Genomic DNA, 20,440 nt, shown 5'->3' on the forward strand with positions numbered 1-20,440 from the left:
TGATGTACAGTATTTTGTTTGGGTTTATTTCCCGAAATCTTTGAAAGCGTGCGTATCCTGGAAAAATATGCATTATAAGAGTTCCAAACGCGACCCCCCCCCCCCCCCCCAAACTCACTCACAGTATCGGCCTTCTAGAAAGTTTGAAAAAAAATTGCCCGGGACACCAGTTATACGTATCGAGACTAGTGTAAATAGGGTTGATGTATTGATCATTAAAAAAAAGAAAAGTTAACCATTTTGCATTATAAGCAGCAATTTTGGGCGAATCCTAAGGCTCCTAATTTAGAAAGTTAGAAAATATCAGCCCCCAACACCAGTTTCACCGATTGCCACTAAATCGGGTGGACGTGTATATCATAACAGGACGCATGAAAACGTCTCAAGGACCCTTGCCCAAAATTTGACAGGAAGTTGGCAATTTGGGGTTAAAGCAACCATTTTGGAAATTCGCCCAAATAAGCCACGATCAAAAATACTACCCTAAAAGTGGAGCTCCGTTTATTTTTCGATTGACAAAACAATTACCATTGACTTGTACATGTACATGAAGAGTTTTTGTCAGAAATTAAAAACAAACACACTTGTTTGTCACCCACTCTTAAGATCATAGGGAAACAGTCGCAAGACTTAAGATGATTTAAACGTCGCTTTTTGATCTCGTTGTGTGTGCGTTGGCTCGGCGAGGCGGTCGATGATTTATGCATGATCCCCTTTCATGCACTTCCCCTCTTTCCTCAATGTGAAGCGCCGCATTAATATGTGAGTGTTTATATGTTTATGCTCCCTCCGTGTCTTCTCCCGGCCTTGAAATATGCTGGTGGAAATGAAAAAAAAAAAGATCAATCCAATATCGGTAGCGCTTACCATGACTGTACATAATCTGTTAGCAGGACATATGGAACCGAGCATTTAGTAAGTATTGGTCTCAAGATATAAATATCCTTTATTTTTCACGCTTTGATCAAGAGCAAATATGAATTAGATTGAAAGCTGACTTGCTAGCTTTGACTTCTGACTACATGATTTTCCGGCAAGGTCCAAGTAGACCTCAAAAGAGTGATTCGCATACAGGTGCTTCATCACCAAAATGGCAGACATCCTGGGTGCTTTAGGGCATGGCATCTTGAGACTTTTTTGGGGTGGGTCTACAGGTGATAGTTGGGCCGAGCAAATTTAATGTTACTACATGAAATTGGGTTCCGGGGCTGAGTTTTCAAAACAACCTGGGAGAAGCTACAGACCTGAAAATAACCAAAATGACCCTAAAATTGCTGTTTGAAACGAAGTACGAGACTTCCTGTGTCTTTCCAGCCCAGTGTTTTTATGATAAGACATTCATTCATTCATTCATTCATGTGGATAAGTGAAACTGGCTGCAGGGGCTGAATTTTCAGAAACGCACTTGAAGCGACCAATGTGAAAACATCCAAAATGATCCTAAAATAGCCACTTCCAACGAAAATGGCCAATTTTCTGTCTTTTTTTTTTATTTGTGTGTCTACTTATGACAGATGGGCATACCAAATTTCATGTCGTAATGTGCAACCAGTTTCCGGGGCTGAGGTTTCAAAGAAATCACAGGCATCGCCACTAGCCTGGCAATGGCCAAACTTCCAATACAAATGTCAGACTTCCTGTGTGTTGTCAGGCATTAGTTCTTGAGACTTTTCTGTGGCTCTATTCATGATAGACATTGCTATTGAGTTTCTCGGTGCGAAGTGAAACTGTCCAAATCTGCACCTCATCCATAACCATCACCTGCAGTAAAAACAGCAATGACACAGCTCACTGCTAATACCAGCACACGGTTACTGTAGTGCGCTTTCTTTATGGCACCTCTCACTTGGGAGGGATAAAAATCTATGACGTGAAATGAGGATGGACGAGGAAAGTGAGAGTCACGGTGGCGCTAATCGACCCTGGCGGCAATCTATCGATCGCCATGGCAACACCGGGTGACGGGGAGATAAGGAGCCATCACTCTGCCGTCTCGCCACTTCACCTGCCACCTCGGCGCACTCTTCAGTAGAGGTGTTCACTCACACGTAATAGATGGACACCAGTGGTCTCATCCGGGCTCGCAACACTCACCAGTCAATTAACGCTGCAACCGGTCGTTGAGCTAAAGAGCTAAAACAATAGCGCACCTTTCGATGGCAGAATATCAGCGTTAATTCATTCTGGAGAATGCAATTTCTGTCGAAATTGCGTGTGAATGTTGAAGAACCGACGCTGAACTGAAAGTGGAAGTTGGAATGGTTTGAATCAGTCAAGAAATGTGGGAGGAGGTGAATGTGTAAAATATGTCTTCATTTGGGAATTTCATTGTGAAAATGTGGGAATTGTGAAAAATGCGGACCCAACCAACTGACATACCCATCCATCCATAGACTTATATAGTGTACCTACTTAGCTAGCCCAACTCTACCTCCCTCTACCGCGCTACCTACTGACCGACCGGCCTACTTAACTAACTAGAGAGATCAACCTTCCCCTAACTACCTAACAACCCACGGACAAGGCACTCAACCTCTTCTACCTACCTCATGACCAACCTACCTCGACCAAACTCTACCTATTAACCTTCCTACTCATCGATCCATCACAGTTGCAAGGGTTAAACACAGATCGGTCGGTCATTCCGTTGTCGGGGATCGAACCGCAACACATGTTTTCGAGTCGCATCCATGCCGAGCTCTCTTTCCATTAGCCAGATTGGCGTTCGGAGCGCATCTGCGTTTATAGGATCACGCCGGCTTTAATGGACGGGTGAACACCGGGTAGAGCATCTGTGAGGCTGAGTAATGAAGGTACACACACGCACGCACACATGTAACATCCTACCAAGAACAAGCCTTCAGGGGATGACTGGTGGGGAGCGAGCTGAGATGGCGTGCAGATGTCGAGGACTAAACGTCGCCCGAGACGCCCCATCTAGGTCAACATGTAATCCAATGATACTTCCATTATCATTTTATGAGTGTATTCTGGATACAAACGTCCGTGGGTCATTATTAGGCACGCGCTGTTATGTGGGGCGGGATTGGCTGAACTACAGGAAATTGGCGTGACCTTGATAAGCTTTCAGGCAAACTGTCACCATCATAAAGCGTTAACCCTTACATACCGTTAGCCTTAAATGTGTCTCTTTTTTATGGGACAACGGTAACAGTGTTCACAGGAAGGAGAGCTGGATTTCTTTCTCACATCAACAGTTTTTTTTACTCATAACTAACACTTTTTCTCATTTTTTTTTGTTTTTTATCACATCGCAACTGCTCTCGCAAGTCGCAATGTTAGGTTATTTTTCTCCTGAGGACTTCTCACAGCATTTCAACTTTTCAACACATTTTTCTCATAACCGGAAAATGTCTTATTGTCACAACTTTTTTTGTTCCCCTCGCAAAATTAGAACTCCTGACTTTATCGTCAATTTCGTCTCATCGTCGATCAAGGCAACATAGTCAAACGTCTATCCTTTCGAGCCCTTTGCGTTGAGCAAAGTTATTTATTTGTGATTCACAGCACTAATCTGTTCCTGATTAGGATGGCTCACGCGCTGTCGCCCCAACCTGCCGTCTACCAGGCTGAGTTGTGACAATTCAATCTGTTCCGCGTCTTCCGCCATGAATTATAGATGAACCCCCCGCCCCCCATATCTCACGAAAAGCTGAGAATGAGTTGGGGGATTTACGTTGATTGAGCAGCCCTTCACTTTATAACCCGTGTCACCGGGCTTGAGGCGTGGAATCGCGATGCTTTAAAAAAAAACAATGTGAATTGCTGGTGGGTGAGTCACCTGGTGAGCTTGGTTGCCTGTGTCATTGACTGTCGATTGACAGTCAATTACCGGTGTGACTAGTAGTTGAGTGAAACAATAGTGCACCACTAGCGGGCAGTATTTTAGCATGAATTAGTATTAATGGTAACGGGTAATGCAGACGTAAACTTTGGCCTGCGGACATAAAAATGCCAAATAGGCATTTGTTTTGGAAAGGTACTTCCTCCCTGCCTACCATCGGTAGAAGTTGGTTTGGAATCGGAGTATCGGGCGCCATGCTGCGACTCACCGGGTGGGCCTGCTCGTGATTGGCGGCTTAATGGGGGAAGCCATTAGCCGCATCCATGAGCCGTCCTGTGATCAACAATTAGCAAGCATCATTCCACTCCAACACACAATGTCAGGTAAATAAAGCCTATTGATTGGCGGAAAAGGCGCCTTCATGTATAATCTGCCCGAGTGCATCCAGGAAACATTTCCAGAGATCATTAATGGCAATCGAAACAACAGCAACAACAACAAAAATGCTTTTAACACAAGGCCCTGTGATATAAAGTGCACGGTGGATTTAATTTCATGAGTGGAAGATGAGGACGACAACGTGGATTTTTACTGTTAGCATGACAACACAGAAAATACTCCTTTCATGTAAACAAAACAAAAAAATCAGTGATAAAATCTTTTTAAAAATCCAAATCTGGAAAAACGGCCCAATCTGCTATATGTGGAATATCCACATATATGTTTTTACGTCACTTCCGGTCTGCATCTGATGATGATGTCACCCAATATGGCGCCCCTCCCCCCCTTGAGTAATTATTCTGTTTAATTCTAACGCTACAATTGCAATATAAATCAGAGTACCATGTTTTGACTATTGCTGGCACATATAAAGTAGTCTTGCGTTCAACATTTTGGGGCCTAACCCTAACCTTTAGAAAGTCACTTTTCCACATTATGTCTTCTTTTAAAGTGTCATATTAGCAGTCCACGCTTTCAGACGGATGCAGACGTTTCTCCTCTTAGACCGCAAAGACTACACGGGGACGATTGTAATCTCTCCTCCTTGTTCAGTGCTTCACGACTCATTTCGTGCTCGTACAGCAAACCGGGGAAACAAGAGACGGGGAGAAAAATGACAACGGCGAGCAAGCGGAATGAAAACTCTTTAAGAGTAGAGACACGCATGCGGAGAATATGAATGAAGCAGATTTCAGTTGCCGGAGACACAGCACGCAAAGTGTTTGCCATTGATTTGCCGTTGCTTCCATTTTGGACGGGGCAGCGTGTTGGTCTACGCTCGTTGCACAATCTATCGGCCACCAACTGTGCTGTCATTCTTGACACTTTTACCTTCCTATATTTTGTTGCCACGTGACTCGCATTGATTTTTGTTTATTTGTGGTTCAATTTGTGTTTTCCTCCTCACTTGCCCAGCAACCGCCAATTGCGTGCAAGTTATTTGTTAACTAAACGTAATTAAAATTTGCAGGTTTTTCCATCAATCATGACACAATTACATGAACCCTTCATATGACATTCATTGAAGTCAATTAACTCAAGTCAATTATTGGAGTGCATTATAATGGTATTTTGAATTTGGATTATTATTTGAAATATACAGTGTCACAATTTTGTTTATTATAAAATGTTAATATTGCTTTATTTCATTCAAAAAAATTTTAAATGAAATGAGCTGTAGACAATTTTCAGAGTGCATTATAAAAGTTATGGTTGGATTAATTTAAAATGTAGATCATAATTACATGTTATTACAATAATATACAATCCGAATGTTGTTTTATTTGCTCACAAACCCTTAATTAAAAACTGCCACTGAAAAATATAGACCGCTCCAGCAAATCTTTAGTCTTTTGTACTTTATTTTACATACGTATAAATAATCAAAATTATACTTTGTTAGAATATTGTACTATCTGTTCTGTTTTATGTTATTATAGCCACTTTATCATAACTTTTTTCCCAATGTAAAATACAAATGAACTCAATTATTGAAGTGCATAATAAGAGCACTTTGCACTTGGATTACTTTTTAAAACTAGATATAATATTATATAATCTGAATTACAAACAACCTAACGAGGAAAATATTTACATTTTACAACGAGACTATTTCTTTTATTTACTTATTAACCTTTATTTATCCAGATAAGGCAACTAAGAACAGACTTTCATTTGCCATGTGGCCTGGCAGCTAACAGCAGATTAAAACAAAGCAAATATATATCATATTTCTTGAATTTAACCATTCATTTGTACAAATGTTTCCACTGATTTGCCAGGTTCCCACATATGGTTCCTTACGTGAAGCCCCGCGGGCAGTAGGTTGCACAACCCCTGTGGAACCTTTATTTCTTCTTTTGAAATGTTTCATTTATCTTCCAGAAGTCATGATTGTTACGTTTTGTTTTGTTTTTGCTCCCCCTTCCACCCCCACCCCCGCTTCTTCCCGGGCTTGGCTTCTCGCCCTCTAGCGGCAGACAGCCGGCGCCAATTCGGCGTCACAGCTCCGGGCTGACGGGCTCCTTCCGTCCCGCTGTCAGCTTGGTAGTTCCCTCCAGTCGGATACCCCAAAACGAGCCCGGACTCCCGGGGGTAGCCTCTCCTTGGTTCCCCCACCGCCGCGTCCTCCCTACACTTCTTCTTCTTTTTTTCCCTCCCGGAGAAATGAGGCGGAGGGAGAAAAGATTGCTGCAGTTCGCCGGGCTTCTCATAGCGGCTTTCCTCTTCCTACCCAACGTCGGCTTGTGGTCGTTGTACCGTGACCGGCTGTTCGACAACCCGCCGGACGCAGCGTTGGCGGCGGACGGTCCGGGCGTTGGACCGCAGCTCCAGGTGAGGCGGAGGCAGCGCGACCGTGGCGTCGTCGTAACGCGGATGTATATGTTGGTAAATAGACAGACTCGGAGGACTGCCAGTGTTAAGTTTTGGTCAGAGCTACTGATTTTCACCAACATTTAAACCCGCGGGGTGTTTGCGTGTGAGGGAGTTGGGTGTAGCGACGTGGGCCTTTTTTGTTTTGTTTTTAAGAAATAAAGCCGTGTCAGCGTGGCCGGTGAGCGGATCCGGCGACCAGGACGTGTCCGGGGTCCACGTAGCCACCGCTGAGCTAGTAAAGTTGAGTCAACACGAACACGGACTTCCGGAAGTTGCTGGTGGTGCGTTCATAGGTCGACAGTACAATGCAGAATTGGTTCAGGTGTGAGTGTGAAACTTTTTTGGGCGAAGACAACCCCCCTAATTTTTAATTACATTTTCGTTTCATTTAATAAGTCACTCATTTGAGTCAATTATCACAGTGTGTTATAATGGTAGTTTGTGATTTTGATTACTTTTTAAAATAGATAGGATAATAATTACATTTTAGTATAATGTTATATAGTCACAATTATATTTTACTTAGTTATTAAGATTTAATATTTACTTTTTTCCACAAAATAAATGGAAATCCACAAGTCAATTTTCTGCTCTCACTATAAGAGCATTTTCCGCTTTGATAGATTTAACATTACAGTTATTGTTAGCCCAATAACATAATTGCTCAAGTCATTTTTCATTGTTTTTGGACAAGATCAACAACAAAAAATCGCAACAAATTCAGCAAACAAGAGGCCAGTTTCCACAATTCAGTCATTGCGGATTACATTGACCTGCATGACTACACAGACATAAAGCAAAACACAAATTTTTAGCAAGCACATTGGTAGTTTTTATTCACATTTTCACAGTATGTTAAAAATGACTTTGCCAATTATGCCATTAGGCTAATGTGTAATGTAATATTATACAATATATATGTTTTAACATTTTGCTGATTTGCTAGATTAAATGTGTAATATAAAATGAAGTTGACATTTTATAACTGTTGCTTAATAACAAATAACTAAGTGATAAGTTTGCTTCCTTTTTTTTTTTCAGTGTGTTTGACAACAAGCCTGCTAGTTGCCTAATGGGGGCCCCCATTAGGGAGATTTCCAAATACGACATGTCATTGCAGTAGTGTCTACAGGGGTTTCCAGTTGTCGTTGATAGGGAGCAATATCAGCCGTCTCTCGGGGCATACTCGCCACCAGCCAGCAACAGCTCGTAAGGGCCCCATGAGGTGTTTTCCTGACACATTGTTGTTGCATTGCATTTGTTTTGTCTTACGGGGCCAATGTCAGCCGTCTCTCGGGGCCCCAAGGCAATTGCGTCGGTTGTCAGCCTTGTTTTGGCGTCTCTGACCACAACCCCAACTTGGGGCTCATTGTCATAGCAACCTGGCTCGGCCAGACTGTGGTTCACTACAAATGCTAATCAACAATGGCAGTAGTCGACCCGCAGTCCTTAAAGTATCTCAAAGCAAATATCAATGTAGATAGACTGGATTTACATTGATAGACTGGAGTTACATTGCTAGTCCAACTGCCCAATCCTGATTTAATGCATCTACTCTACCTGGTAAGTTTTGCTAAACGTTTTTGTTTTTCATATTGTCTCTCTACAATATATCGCAGATTTATAGCGGGGCGGTCTGGGACGTATCCCAATAAATGGGTTCACTATACACAAAGTGAATGTTTAAACAGTGAAATATGTCAGTTTGAGTTACATTGAACCTCCCCTGAACCCCCCCAAAACAAACCCTGGCCAGCCGACAATAGCAGTTCCTCTTATTCAAATGGGCCAAAATCTTCTCAATAGAGGCTTTCATGGAATGTGTGTGTGTTTGTGGGTGTGTTGGACTGGGTATTTGTGTAGCGGCAGTGTTGCAAACTGGCCTGACTGGAATGATTGTTAGCTTTTTGAGTGAGTTCTTCATAAGAAAATGTTGATAAGTGCAAAATATCTCAAAATATTAATGGGGGTTGAAGCTAATTTGCTGAGTTTGTGAGTCGTCACTTTTTCAGCACCCGTCGCCTCCGGAGTTGACTTGTCTGGATTTGATATCTCGCCTGACAAGCGATGTAATGAATGGGATTAACGGCGCGGAGAGCCTGTTACGTATGAGCAAACAGCACGATAACAGCTGTCGTGCTCTGGAGTCATTTAATAAATCAGTGATTGGGAAGATACAGTGCGTTTACAAAGACCTCTTAGATTAGCGCTGAATCACTCTCTTCTGCCACTCACTATTCATCAATCCGATTGTGTCAATCAATAATGTGAAAGTTCCGTAATGCTGTTTACGTATGCAAGGGTGGTCGACAATTGCCTTTCCTATTGCTTTCTCAGAGGAAAGTGGCCACTGCGTTTTAGAGTGTCACAGAATGTCATAGGCAGGTTGCAACAGAGATCCAGAGAGACTGGAAGGGTCACAGAAAGGCATAGAAGTAGACATCCTTGTAACAACACCTCTTGTGAAGTTTGCCATTGAGTTCCTTGTTAGAGAACAGCAAGTTGTACTGAAATTTCAGAAATTTGAGAATGTAGATTATCTGGTCAGGTTTCGGGTTCTTTCCATGTGAATTATAGGAATTTATGGGGGGAGGGTGCTGACGGACCTTCCCAATCGGAAGCTAATCGGCCACTGGCCAGGGTGTGGGCGGCTGCCAATCGTCTATGGGGGGCAGAGGAGGGTAGACGGGAGTGTCTGAAGCGCGGGCCGGTACCAAATGGCCCACAGACCGGTACCGGTGGTTGGGGGCCACTGCTCTAAAAATGGCTGGCAATATGGGGGACTCTGCTTTGGAAACGTCTGACAGGGATTGAGTTGAGGTACTGTAATGCCCGCGCATGTGGGCCACGAGAGCCATCTATTTTGCATGGATGTCCGCTTATTACAAAACGAAATGTTTATAGTTAATGCTTGATTATGAAACCTGTACAGTCAATTATCCTCAATTCTTAGTTAATTTCCATAAATCCCCTTGGAAACTTTCCAGATTGGATTATTCCCAAAATGGAAAACCACTTCCCGGAAATTAACTGGAAACGTTCCACCCCTTTGCAACTTAAATCAGCTTCCATTATTTTGGGAGGCTGGGTGGTTGCAAGCCCACCGGTGGCTTTTCCGTAGCCGAATGCGATCAGGTCATCGCCCAGTCGAGGGAAGATAAAGTGCGCTCTTGAAAGGGAAGTTGGCAAAGATTCACGGCCCTGTCACGGGCAAATGAGAATCATACACTGGAGGCTGCATTTATGAGCCGCACACTGTTGGCCGCATTGCTGCACATTCATCACTGCGGGGACCTTGTGCGTTTCAGCCACACTCAAGAGATAGATGTACTGTAGAATATTATGTAATTCAGTCATGTTTAATATCTATTATTACTTGATAATCAACAATAATGTAATATTTTTATAACAAAACAAAATTACACTTTTAGATGGATATACTGTTAAAAGAGGGTGGATGGTGCTCGGTGATGGACCATTTGTTTGGGAGGAGACCTCCAATCCAGGCGGACGTCTTTTAATTTTTCACTTTGTCCGGTCAGTTGGAGAGCAAGGTGAAGCCCCTCGGCGTTGCCGGAGTCGCTCGTGTCTGTGTCTGCTTGCCCTGTGATGGATTCCCTACCCCGCAGGCCCAACGCAGATAGCATGTGTTTGACTCGTCTGTCCTCTGGGGGCTCCCTCGGGCTCTTAGCTCGTGCGAGCAGCGGGGAGACGCTTGTCCTTCTGAACAAGACACAGCGCTGTTAGTTTATATCTATGTACTGTATCTCCCAAAAGAGACAACACCCGCCACATTTTTGGTACCTTGGTTTATGAGTGCACCAATTTACCAGTTTTTCAAATGACAAGACATCACTGTAGATATTTTGTTGTTGTTGCTTTGTGTTGTGAGCAAAAATTTGTCTTACTCTTAGTTGAGATTCGCTGTAAAATTAACATGAAACAAAAATAATTGCACTGTGTATTTAAACAAACCACATGTCAGCTAGCTTAATGCTAAGACAAATGCAAAACGCCGTAGATGGGCTAACAGAGCTAGCATCGCTATCGGGGTGGTTATAAATCTTTATAAACGACTGAAATTTTACCATTTTGTTATTTAAAAAATAAATAAATAAATTTTTAAAAAAAGCGACCTTACAAAAATGTTTTGGTGTTGTTTGTGAAAGTGGAATGGATTAATGGCATTTTCATTTATTTCAATGGGGTACATTGTCGTGAGAGATGCGTGATTTGTTTCGAGCATGGTGTGTGATCACGGAACAAACTTATCTCATAAGTCAAGGTGCCACTGTTATGTGTTTGTTGCAGTTTCCAGACATGGGCTCCCTCTGTACCGCAACATGCTGAACTTTTATTTGATTTCATATCTATCTGAGCCTTGTCACACAAAACACATCATATTGCGCACACATTTTGCCCTTTTCATGATTTATAGCAGGGAATATTTTCAGCCCCCTGACAGTGTGAGTGGGCGATCTCTATAGAAAACAAGTCTGTACCCAATGTGTCAGACTGCGATGCCCTTTGTGCGCCCGTCTTTCAGGGCACGGGCGCTCCAGACTTTTTTTCTTGGATCTCCAACAGCAGTCGGGAACGTTTGACCTGCGAGCAGCCTCGTTTTTCCTTCTTGGCATTCCAATAAGGCAAATTTTAAAGTAACTCGTGGTTCTAACTTCCTGTGAAAGTATTCTGGACTCTTGCCAGTGTGTAATACTTGCCCTTGCTCAAACAGCTACAAATAAAGATTGCACTGAACCGCTGTTAATCGATCCCCGATAGGTGAAAATCCACGATATAGAGACCATATTAAAAATAAAAAAAAATCTCAATTGTTTAATCCCTCCCAAATGCTTTAAACACATTTAAACACACTTAAACTTATTAAAACACACTTTTTAAAGTATTCCCGAGCACCTGTTGAAACTGTCAAAATGGGAGCCTAGTAGAACATAATTTGAAGAAATGAAAATAACATGATTCTCTGCACACGGACGCGAAAGATGAACCGCAATATAGCAAGGTTCACTGTGTAAAAACAAACGACAACAAAACCAGAGTGGATTTTCTCGACAGGGTGGGGCGGCAGCATCGGAAATTGAAGGAATCACATCAGCTTCCCATTTTTAATCCTGTGAGGTGAAGAGCAATTAGAGAAAAGTCTCAGAGAAGGATTTAAACTATTAAGTGCGGATTATGATAGGGGAGGTGAGGGTTAGTTTTTCACGCCACAGAGTTTAAACTGCGAAGGTCGCAAGTGAATAAGGTTGAAAATGGAGCAGAAATGACAGATTATCAATAATAATTAAAGTAAATGCCTAGAGCATTTTACCCTGTCACAGTCACCGGCACAATAAAAAATGGACCCATGAGCCATTTTGACCTCCGTCTTTAAAGGAGACATATATTTTTTTCTCCATAATTTAAAAGAGAGGTGCCTTTTTAGAGACATAAGGTATAATTTGATGTAAACAGTATATTATTGATATATTTCAGAGAGCTGAAGTTGGAAATCATAATAAAAAAGACAAAAATCCCCAGCCTTGGAAAGTTTCCCTCCATTTGCATTAATGCAACTAAAATAGTTTCCAAAAAGGATGGGATGTGGACACAAATGGCCAGCATAGAGGCTTGCGGGTTAAGTTTGGGAAACCCCTGTGCTTTTTGTCGTAATTCCAAACCACACTTCTTAACTCCTGTGGTTTTAATGCAAGTGCTTGCTTTGTGTGCACTCTGTCTGCAGTGCTCCTGTTTGAGATAAAGAAACCTAATTAAATCCCTGCTGTTAATCAAAAAACACATTTAGACTATAAATACTCTGCGTCTTCTATTTGCAGATTGTGGCGTCTCTTTGTGAACAACACAAACGAAAATAAATCGTCATTGTTGCTTGGTGACCTTTTTTTTTTTCCTTCTTCTTATCAGTCTCACAAGCTGACAGGCATCAGCCGATGCTAATTAAAGCACAAAATTAATTGAAGTGACAGAATTAATCAAATATGCTAGTGGGGCTCGAAAGCCTCTTTAGCAGTGGCCATCTAAGCCGGCTTTTGCAATGTACCAATGCAAGATGGAGTATGAATTTTAACACGCAAGACTCACTGTCTGCAACCATTTGTCAAAAGCAAGCTCCACTGACGTCGCGACGCATCTTATTATGTTAAGAGGGCAACCTGCATGAGCTGTGTGAACGCGCACTGTCCCGCTTTGGCCAGTTCTATCCTAAAAGCATAGGCAAATAAATCCTGGCTCTACCATTATGCCTCGGATGCGCCACTTGGAATGTATTGCGAAATAGGCTAAAGCTCTAATCAGCATTGTGCAAGGAAAGGATCCATCCGTTTTCTATAGCGCTAGTCCTCATTGAAGTGATGGTAATTGGAGTCTATCCCAGCCTTATAGGGACAAAGAACTTAAAACGAAGAGTGGTATTCCGTTAGGACTGATGTATTTACTGTCGCCCGTAACAACACAGACAAAGAATAATCAAGCATCGACACCATGCATCGAGCATGTACACGATCATGAACTCATGTTACATAAAGGACTGTATTCAGTAGTTCAGTTATTAACAAAACAAAGCACCTTCACATGAGGCTCATCAATAGCTTTAGCTCACGTACTAGTCGAAATTACATGCTTGCACAAACTGATGTGACATCACACAAATATGCAAGTTAGCACTTTACACAAATGGTTTATGTCATTAGACGCACCTTTTGGCGTTTACACACAATAATTAATGTTCGCAAAGTAGACTACCATGGCAATTATTAGCTGCATCACGAGAAAAGTAAAAACATAATAGTACATTAGCTATTACCATTGCTGGTATAGTTGTTTTATACCACCGTTGGCATGTGCTATATTTTACCATTGTTTGTATACAGTTGCTCACTTTCCTTACTATTGCTGGTAGTCTCTATCTGTTGTTCATGGTAAAGCCACCATAAGTAACTTTTTGTCATTTCAGTTATTGATTTGTGAACTATTGTTCTATACTAATGTGCGGGAACAGTAGGTCATAATAAATTTCTGCTCTACCAATGTAAGTCCTGAGTTTCTGGTTATATCTTCTATTGTTTATATCCTGTACGTGAGAAAAGAGGGTGAAGTGAGAAAAGAGGGTGGGATTTAATAAGTTTTTCTTCTTCCCACTCCCTTTCAGGCATGAATGGAAACATTTTCTTCTTCCTCCACTTGCATGTTGGTCTTTTTTTGTTGGCATCCAGTATATGAAACAAGTTATGTAATTGCAAATCTTCTTAGTATTCCTCGTGAAATGCCATTGCCTGAAATAAGTTTCAGTTTCACTCTTGACTGAATAAGCAAACTCGCGAATGCCGATCTGCAAATATGAAGGAATTCACTACCTTAGTTATTCCCCCCCCTTTTTTTTTTTTTTTTTTTTTTAAATACATTGGTAAACTCCCAAAAACACGTATGTTTGGGCACTCATGAATCAAGTTGCAATTTTATTTGTACTTAATCCCATCCCACCAATGGATATGGGGCATCTGTGCGCTAGCTCGGCTGCCAGCCGAGGTGCGTAGATTGCATCTTGAATGTGTTAAGCCTCTAGAAACCCGTGAGACAGAGAGAGGCCTTAAAAGTCATTTGCAAAGTAAACCGGAGCTGCTTGCCGCAGACTTGTATCAGCATGCGAGTGTCAGGTTGCTGGTGGTGGTGGTCCTGATAAAGCACCTCAGGAGGGAAAGGCAGGTGCGAGCAGGTATAAGAGGTGTTTGTTCACAGGCTGACCTTGTTGGAGAGCGTTTCCTTCCCCGGGGTCCTGGCGCCCAACAAGGCGGACGTTGACTCGCCGGCGGCGCGTGCAGAAGCTGCTCAGTATGCCGGTCAGGCCTGTTGCGTTTGCGCTTTGGCCCAGACCATCCAAACGAGAGACAGGTGCAGCGAAGCAAGACAGCCTGCGAGAATTCAGGCTTTTAATTACAGCGGAAGATGCTGGTGACTTATTTGTTTTTAAACTTTTAATATTTAGATGATTAAAAGAATCCCCCGACGCTAAATTGAGGCCTGCTCACAGCGGTTAGCTTCTCGAAGAATGGCTGGTGCAGTGTTGGCGTTGCCCTCTCGGCACCTCGCAAATGGCGAATTGAAACATGGTGTGGAGATTCGAATACTCCCGACGTTAGCCACGCTGGCGAATCAAAATCTCCCGCGTCAAAAACCCTGAAACCCTGAAAGTTGGAAAGTAAGTGAGCGTTTTTGGTGTTTGTGGTTAAGTTGCCGCCGTCTGACTACCGTAGGTAGTCCTTTGGTTTGACAAAAGGTGAGTCATGTAATTTAGACCACTTTGTCCTGCTTTTGAAATCTGTTACAATTATCTGACAGCTCAAGTTAGCCTAATAATTACTCACCACAAAGGTTTTGAAGATTGTTTTTTTATCAACTAAAATGTTTGAACTTGAGAAAATTCTCATATTTCCTGAGCTAGATTACATCCCTAAGATCCTTCTTGAGGATTATTATTTAACAAGTGAATCATCTCAATACTTTTGAAATTGATAATTAACCTTAAACACAGTTTACCATTTCGACCGCTTTTATATCTTGGCGATGAAAAGCCTCATCATCAAAGCACGTGATGTTGTTGCTAACTATACACGTGTGGCTAGAAATGTTTTTTTATACTGCTTAGCCACATTGGCTAAGAGGTTCCAAGACCCAGTGCCAGCCCTACTGGTGCTAGTGAGGAGTCAAAATTACATTTTGTTTTATTTTATAGCTATTCTAGGTATGATTCAAAAGCTTTGGAAGAGCACCTGTTTCTCACCTTGCATCTCTTGAGCTGAAGAAAGCTGAAAACCTTTGACTCAATGCGCTTTTCATCCACATACACACAGCATTTTGTATCACTGAAAAACAGACTTTTTGAGGAAAGATACACCTAGCGTGGATATTTTGCAGAACTGAGTTTTTCGTGTTTTTTTGGTTTTTTTTAGATTATGCAAGTGGAACATGTAAGAAGGATCATATAACTTCGATTCGGGCTTTCCTCCACTGGCTGCCTGTGCACTTTAGAGTTAATTTTTTAGATTTAGCTTTTTGTTTTCAAACCTCAAACCTGTTTTGCCCTTTTACCTTTTTTGAGCTGCTCCATCGCTACACTCCTGCCAGGTGCCTCAGGTCAGCTGACCAAGCTGCTTTTGGAGGTACCAAAGTGGAAGCGGAAGCTCAGAGGGGTAGGAGCTTTTTCTGTCGCTGGTTCCGAACTATGGAATGACCTCCATGTGCACATCAGACAACCTGTCCATTGTTAAAACTCGCCTTAAAACACATTTTTAATCCTTGGCGGTCACCTCAGTGTAAGACTTTAGCCCTTACTTTGGTCATATTTCTTTTGAATGTTTTTTTTTTTAAACTTTATTGCTGATTTATTGTTTGCAAGTTAAGTTCAACTGTGTATTGTTTCATGCTCACTTTTTCCTTATGCACAGCACTTTGTTTGAGCTGCCGTTGTTTTAAAAGTGCTCTATAAAGAAAGTTGAGCTGAGTCCTTGACAGGCTGCGATGGAGACAAAGGTGACTAGTCAGACTATTGACAGCACACAAACAAAAGAAGCAAGTCAGTAATCTATTAGTAATGGATGTGAATTTGACTGGCCTGGTTGCATCATCAGAAGGGTGTGGCGACAGTAGTTGAAAAGCTTCTTTGTGAGCCGCAGCGCTGAACATTGAACTCATTATCTGACCCTGGATATTTTCTGATAAAAGCGGCATTGGATGATTAGTAAAACATTACCTGGGCGACACAGTGGAAGAACCGCTGAACACCGAGCTAAGATATTTCCATTTATCTTCCGTGGCCACTTGACCCTGTGTTTAGTTTATCTTTCAAAAGGTAAATGTGGCAATTTCTGTTATCCTAGTGTTGTCTCTTTTTTTTAATCTGCTCCGACAAATTACAAATCTAATGCATTACTTGCTTGGCACTGGCCGCAAAAAGGTGATAAGGCGAACACCCATTGTGGCTGTTACATCAGTCGAGCATCATGGGAAAGCAAGATGGTCATACGTGGACTTCAACACAACGGCCCTCTAGAAAAGTCCATACTTGTATAATCACTGTACTGTACTGTTTCTTAGCCTTGAAATACACTAAATGCTATAAAAGGCCAGGGTATACAGTATGAAAGCCATATCTTTGCGGTATCGACCCAGTGACGGCTGATTGTACCCCTAAGGTACGATGATAGATGAATCACGACCAAGTTGACACAGGTCGAAATTATTACCGCTGTTTCCGCCAACTGCTAATGTTGGCTTCACTTTGCTCTGGTGCACTTTTTCTTATTAATATTATTATTATTATTACTTTTTTTTGTAATAGCGTTTCCATTGTAAAGTGTCCTGAAATATAAAACCGTATGAGATCCACCGTCCCACATTGAAGTACCCCTGTGGTTGGGAGTCAACTGGAATCCAACCCTTTACTGCCACTGATGAATATATTTCTCAAGTACGTTTTTCATTGGGTAGGTGTGGAAGAGGGTCTCGCCCAGCTCGTCTGTGTAATTCAGGTTTGTAACATCACTGTAAATGACTAACAGAGACATGGCGGCATTGCATCTCTTTGGATTTGAGATCAGCAAAACTTTTAAGTTGAAGATACAGATGGTTGATGGAGGAAATGGTAAATGCTATGTAAAAAAGTGTTGCTTGTTGTAAAGTCACCTACTACTATAGCGATCGTATTTCAGGTTTGCCTTCGCAATTCAAAGCAAAAAATCGGCCGATCGACGGCTTGTATCTCGAAAAACCTTTTAAGTCAGGTCAGTCGTATCTCAAGGCACCATGTATATGACCTCGCCTAAGGAGAAATGGGCAGACACTTCTTAGAAGCAGGCATCAGGTTGTATTTGAACTCTCTCCTTGTATGCAGGTTTTTATATATCTGTATCTCATTTTTGCCAAAGTGCTTGTCCTGTTTCTCGTCTACTTGAGGTTTAAAAAATGTCCTTTTAAAATTGAGTCCTTGACGCTACTGTGTATTAATGTAGGTCGTTATGGTGGAACTCGGAAAGCGAAGTATTTTTTGAGGTGTATATTGTTTGAGAAACCACTGCTTTAAGAGGAAGTTTATACCCAGGCCGTTAGTCTGGTTTTTGTGGTCAAGGATGTTTTGAAGATTGACATGGCAGAAATTGCACCATTTCTTGCTCTGCTAGACCATGGCCTTCCTTCCCTTGTCGAGCTGCTCACAAAAAAACAGCAGTGGATATCACCGTGGGTACTTACCAAGCTCTGATCATTACACGTCAACACACACGTACACGTCTTCTCCTTCCTGCTGCCGCCGCCGCCGCCGCCACGTTTTCGCTGACATTCATTGGTGATGTAAAACAATGCAGGAAAACACAAGCTGTGTGGGCGAAGGTGAATGAAACCAAGCTCAGAATGAATGCTAGCACAGTTGCAGAAATGGTGGGAACAATGTGCCAGCCGTCCGGTTCAGTGTTGTTATTGTTGGTATTCAAATTTTTCATGCCATCCTCAAAGCCTGAGTGGAAATAAGCAGAGATTTTTAACGTTAAGCGAGAGGAATTCTGGAAAATTGACTTAAGTGGTTTTATACAAATAGTTGGGTGCCTGGCAATCTGTCACTTGTGAAAAACTAAACAATCAAATAAATCTTTTGTGAGCTGAAAATATGTCTGCAAGCGAGTCATTTGGAGTTTTGCCAAATTGTCGCGTTGCAATTTAGAGCCCGCCCACCGGACTGCACGGGAGCACAATCATGTAGCCTAAAGCATAAGCAGAGCTTCACTATTGTCACAGATTAGTTTTAAAATTAACAGAGGTAACAGTAAAGGTGCAACAATTAATCGATTAATCAAGAACTACCCCACTTTCAAATTAATCAACAACTATTTTGATAATGCATTAATCGTTGAGAGACTTGTACTTTGGGGGCTTGGTGATTAAGTGCTGCCTCTATGAGAGAAAATACAATTGAAGTTTTTTGTAAATGTCGACAATTACTCGCCAGTTGTGAATCCTATGAGTTGCCTTGGCTCTTCCAACTCTGAAAGGCAGCGCCTTTGTTGACCTTTGTTTTGTCTCAGGCTCTGTCCAATGCCTTCTTTTCACTTTAGTTGGTAACCGGAGGTGGACATTCCGACAGAGTTTCAGCCAAGCTCCTCAATCCCAGAAGGTAACAGTGTAACAAGGATGATTGACACCTCGTCTTAGTCTCTCGTTGGTTGTTTTTTCCTCAGGCGCGGTGGTTTCTTAAAAATCAGATTGGTGTACAAGATGGGGCAGATACGGCTGCAGCCCCCCCCCCCCCCCCCACCTACTGTACTACTGGCAGCTCATCCTAACAGTATTAACAATAATGACAAAAAGCTTTTTTAAATTGCACACTTCCCCTTTTAAAAGGAATATTCGAATAGCCCGGAAGAGAAAATAAACTGGAGAAATTGCCGAACTGTCGTCTGTGGCTCCTTATTTTTTTTATCTTCAACCTGATTAGTCATGTTTGTTGCGGTGTTCTTCACAGGTGAACGATTCGTCACACGGCTTCGAGCTGATGTGTAAATTTACAACATGGGAGCAAGCCAGGGAACACACTTTGTATTTTGTAACCATTGTCTAGACCTCCTTTTGTTTCTCTCATTTGTTCAACTAAGAGTTATCTGGTGGCCCGATTGTTGTTAACAAGCATCCAAAGTAGCTGCTAAACCACTTCCTTCTGCCAGCTCCATTGATTTTGTTCTGCGGTTAGACGAAACACGGTACCCTGGGAGGATGTCCTGGCTTGGGAAGCTGCGCGAGACGATGCTAGCAGGATTAGGACCATGGAGACAACTGGTTTGTGGATCATTACGCAAGCCACATCTGTCCTCTGTCCTCTGCCCCCCACCCCCCACCCCACTCTCCCACCGAGCACCATCACCCCTCCCTCAGTAGCTCCCGGTCGGCCCATGCAAAGCTGGCGGCAATGCGAAGAGATAATGTCCTCCTTACAGACAAGAAAGTCAGGGGACGCTGAGAGAATGATTCGGGGTTTATCGTATTAGAGCAGAGCAGGTGACCAGCCAAAGAAGTTTCAACTGCGGATTGTAGGTGCACAAAGCAGGAGCCTACTGAACTGATTTGGTGGGTTTCAACAGACAACAAAAGGTGTCGCCTCAGCGAGGTACAGTGAACCACCTTTATCGGGTGGGATACATTCCAGAACCACCAACAAAAGGGGAAATCCGGAACATAGAGGGACCATATGAGTATACAACATTTTTCTTGGCTAGTTTTATCCCTTCCCATGTGCTTTTAACACATTTCAGGTAACCACGTTCGTTTCAGACACTGTTTGCAACCACTTCCAGATGTGAATAAAGCATCTTTTACTCCACTGAGTCAATAGGAAATGCTTTCCTTTTTTCATTGATGGCCGCTAAGGTAAACACTGACTCACTGTTATTAGGCAGGGTAGACACGCTACAAGGGGAGCAACATAAAAGTCTCCAAACTGCATCTTTTGCTAGCACGTAGTACAATTCTCTGCAGGCTGAAAGCAGGGAGCCGGCCATCTGTCATGGTCTTTGTCCAGTATCCGTAGTAGCTGTAGAGTCGTGGATAATTACTTGTGTTGGGAGATGAGCGGCTGCGAGGCGGCCCTGCAGCAATGCGCTTCCGGGGAGGTCCCGACCGTGGATGTGGATCCCGGCAGGGGGCGGACAGTTCAAGCTCGGTCGGGGGTGTCAAACTCATTTTTGTGGTGGGCCACATTGT

At 42.5% G+C, this 20,440-nt stretch overlaps 1 protein-coding gene across 2 annotated transcripts in view; it reads left to right on the plus strand.

Annotated features, from left to right (window-relative positions):
* Positions 1 to 20,440, plus strand: part of LOC133467270 (polypeptide N-acetylgalactosaminyltransferase 10-like) — an 89,049-nt gene that overhangs the window by 34,911 nt on the left and 33,698 nt on the right. Inside the window, exon 1 of one of the 2 annotated variants that reach the window (XM_061751958.1) lies at positions 6,293 to 6,640. The exons of the other annotated variant lie outside the window; for it this stretch is intronic. Coding sequence (XP_061607942.1) covers positions 6,473 to 6,640 — 168 coding nt within the window. The 5' untranslated portion in view covers positions 6,293 to 6,472. Of the gene's footprint in view, positions 1 to 6,292; positions 6,641 to 20,440 lie in introns of those variants that run through there. 2 annotated transcript variants of the gene reach the window in all.

Source organism: Phyllopteryx taeniolatus, chromosome 17 (assembly GCF_024500385.1).
Source record: "Phyllopteryx taeniolatus isolate TA_2022b chromosome 17, UOR_Ptae_1.2, whole genome shotgun sequence".
Taxonomy (NCBI): domain Eukaryota; kingdom Metazoa; phylum Chordata; class Actinopteri; order Syngnathiformes; family Syngnathidae; genus Phyllopteryx; species Phyllopteryx taeniolatus.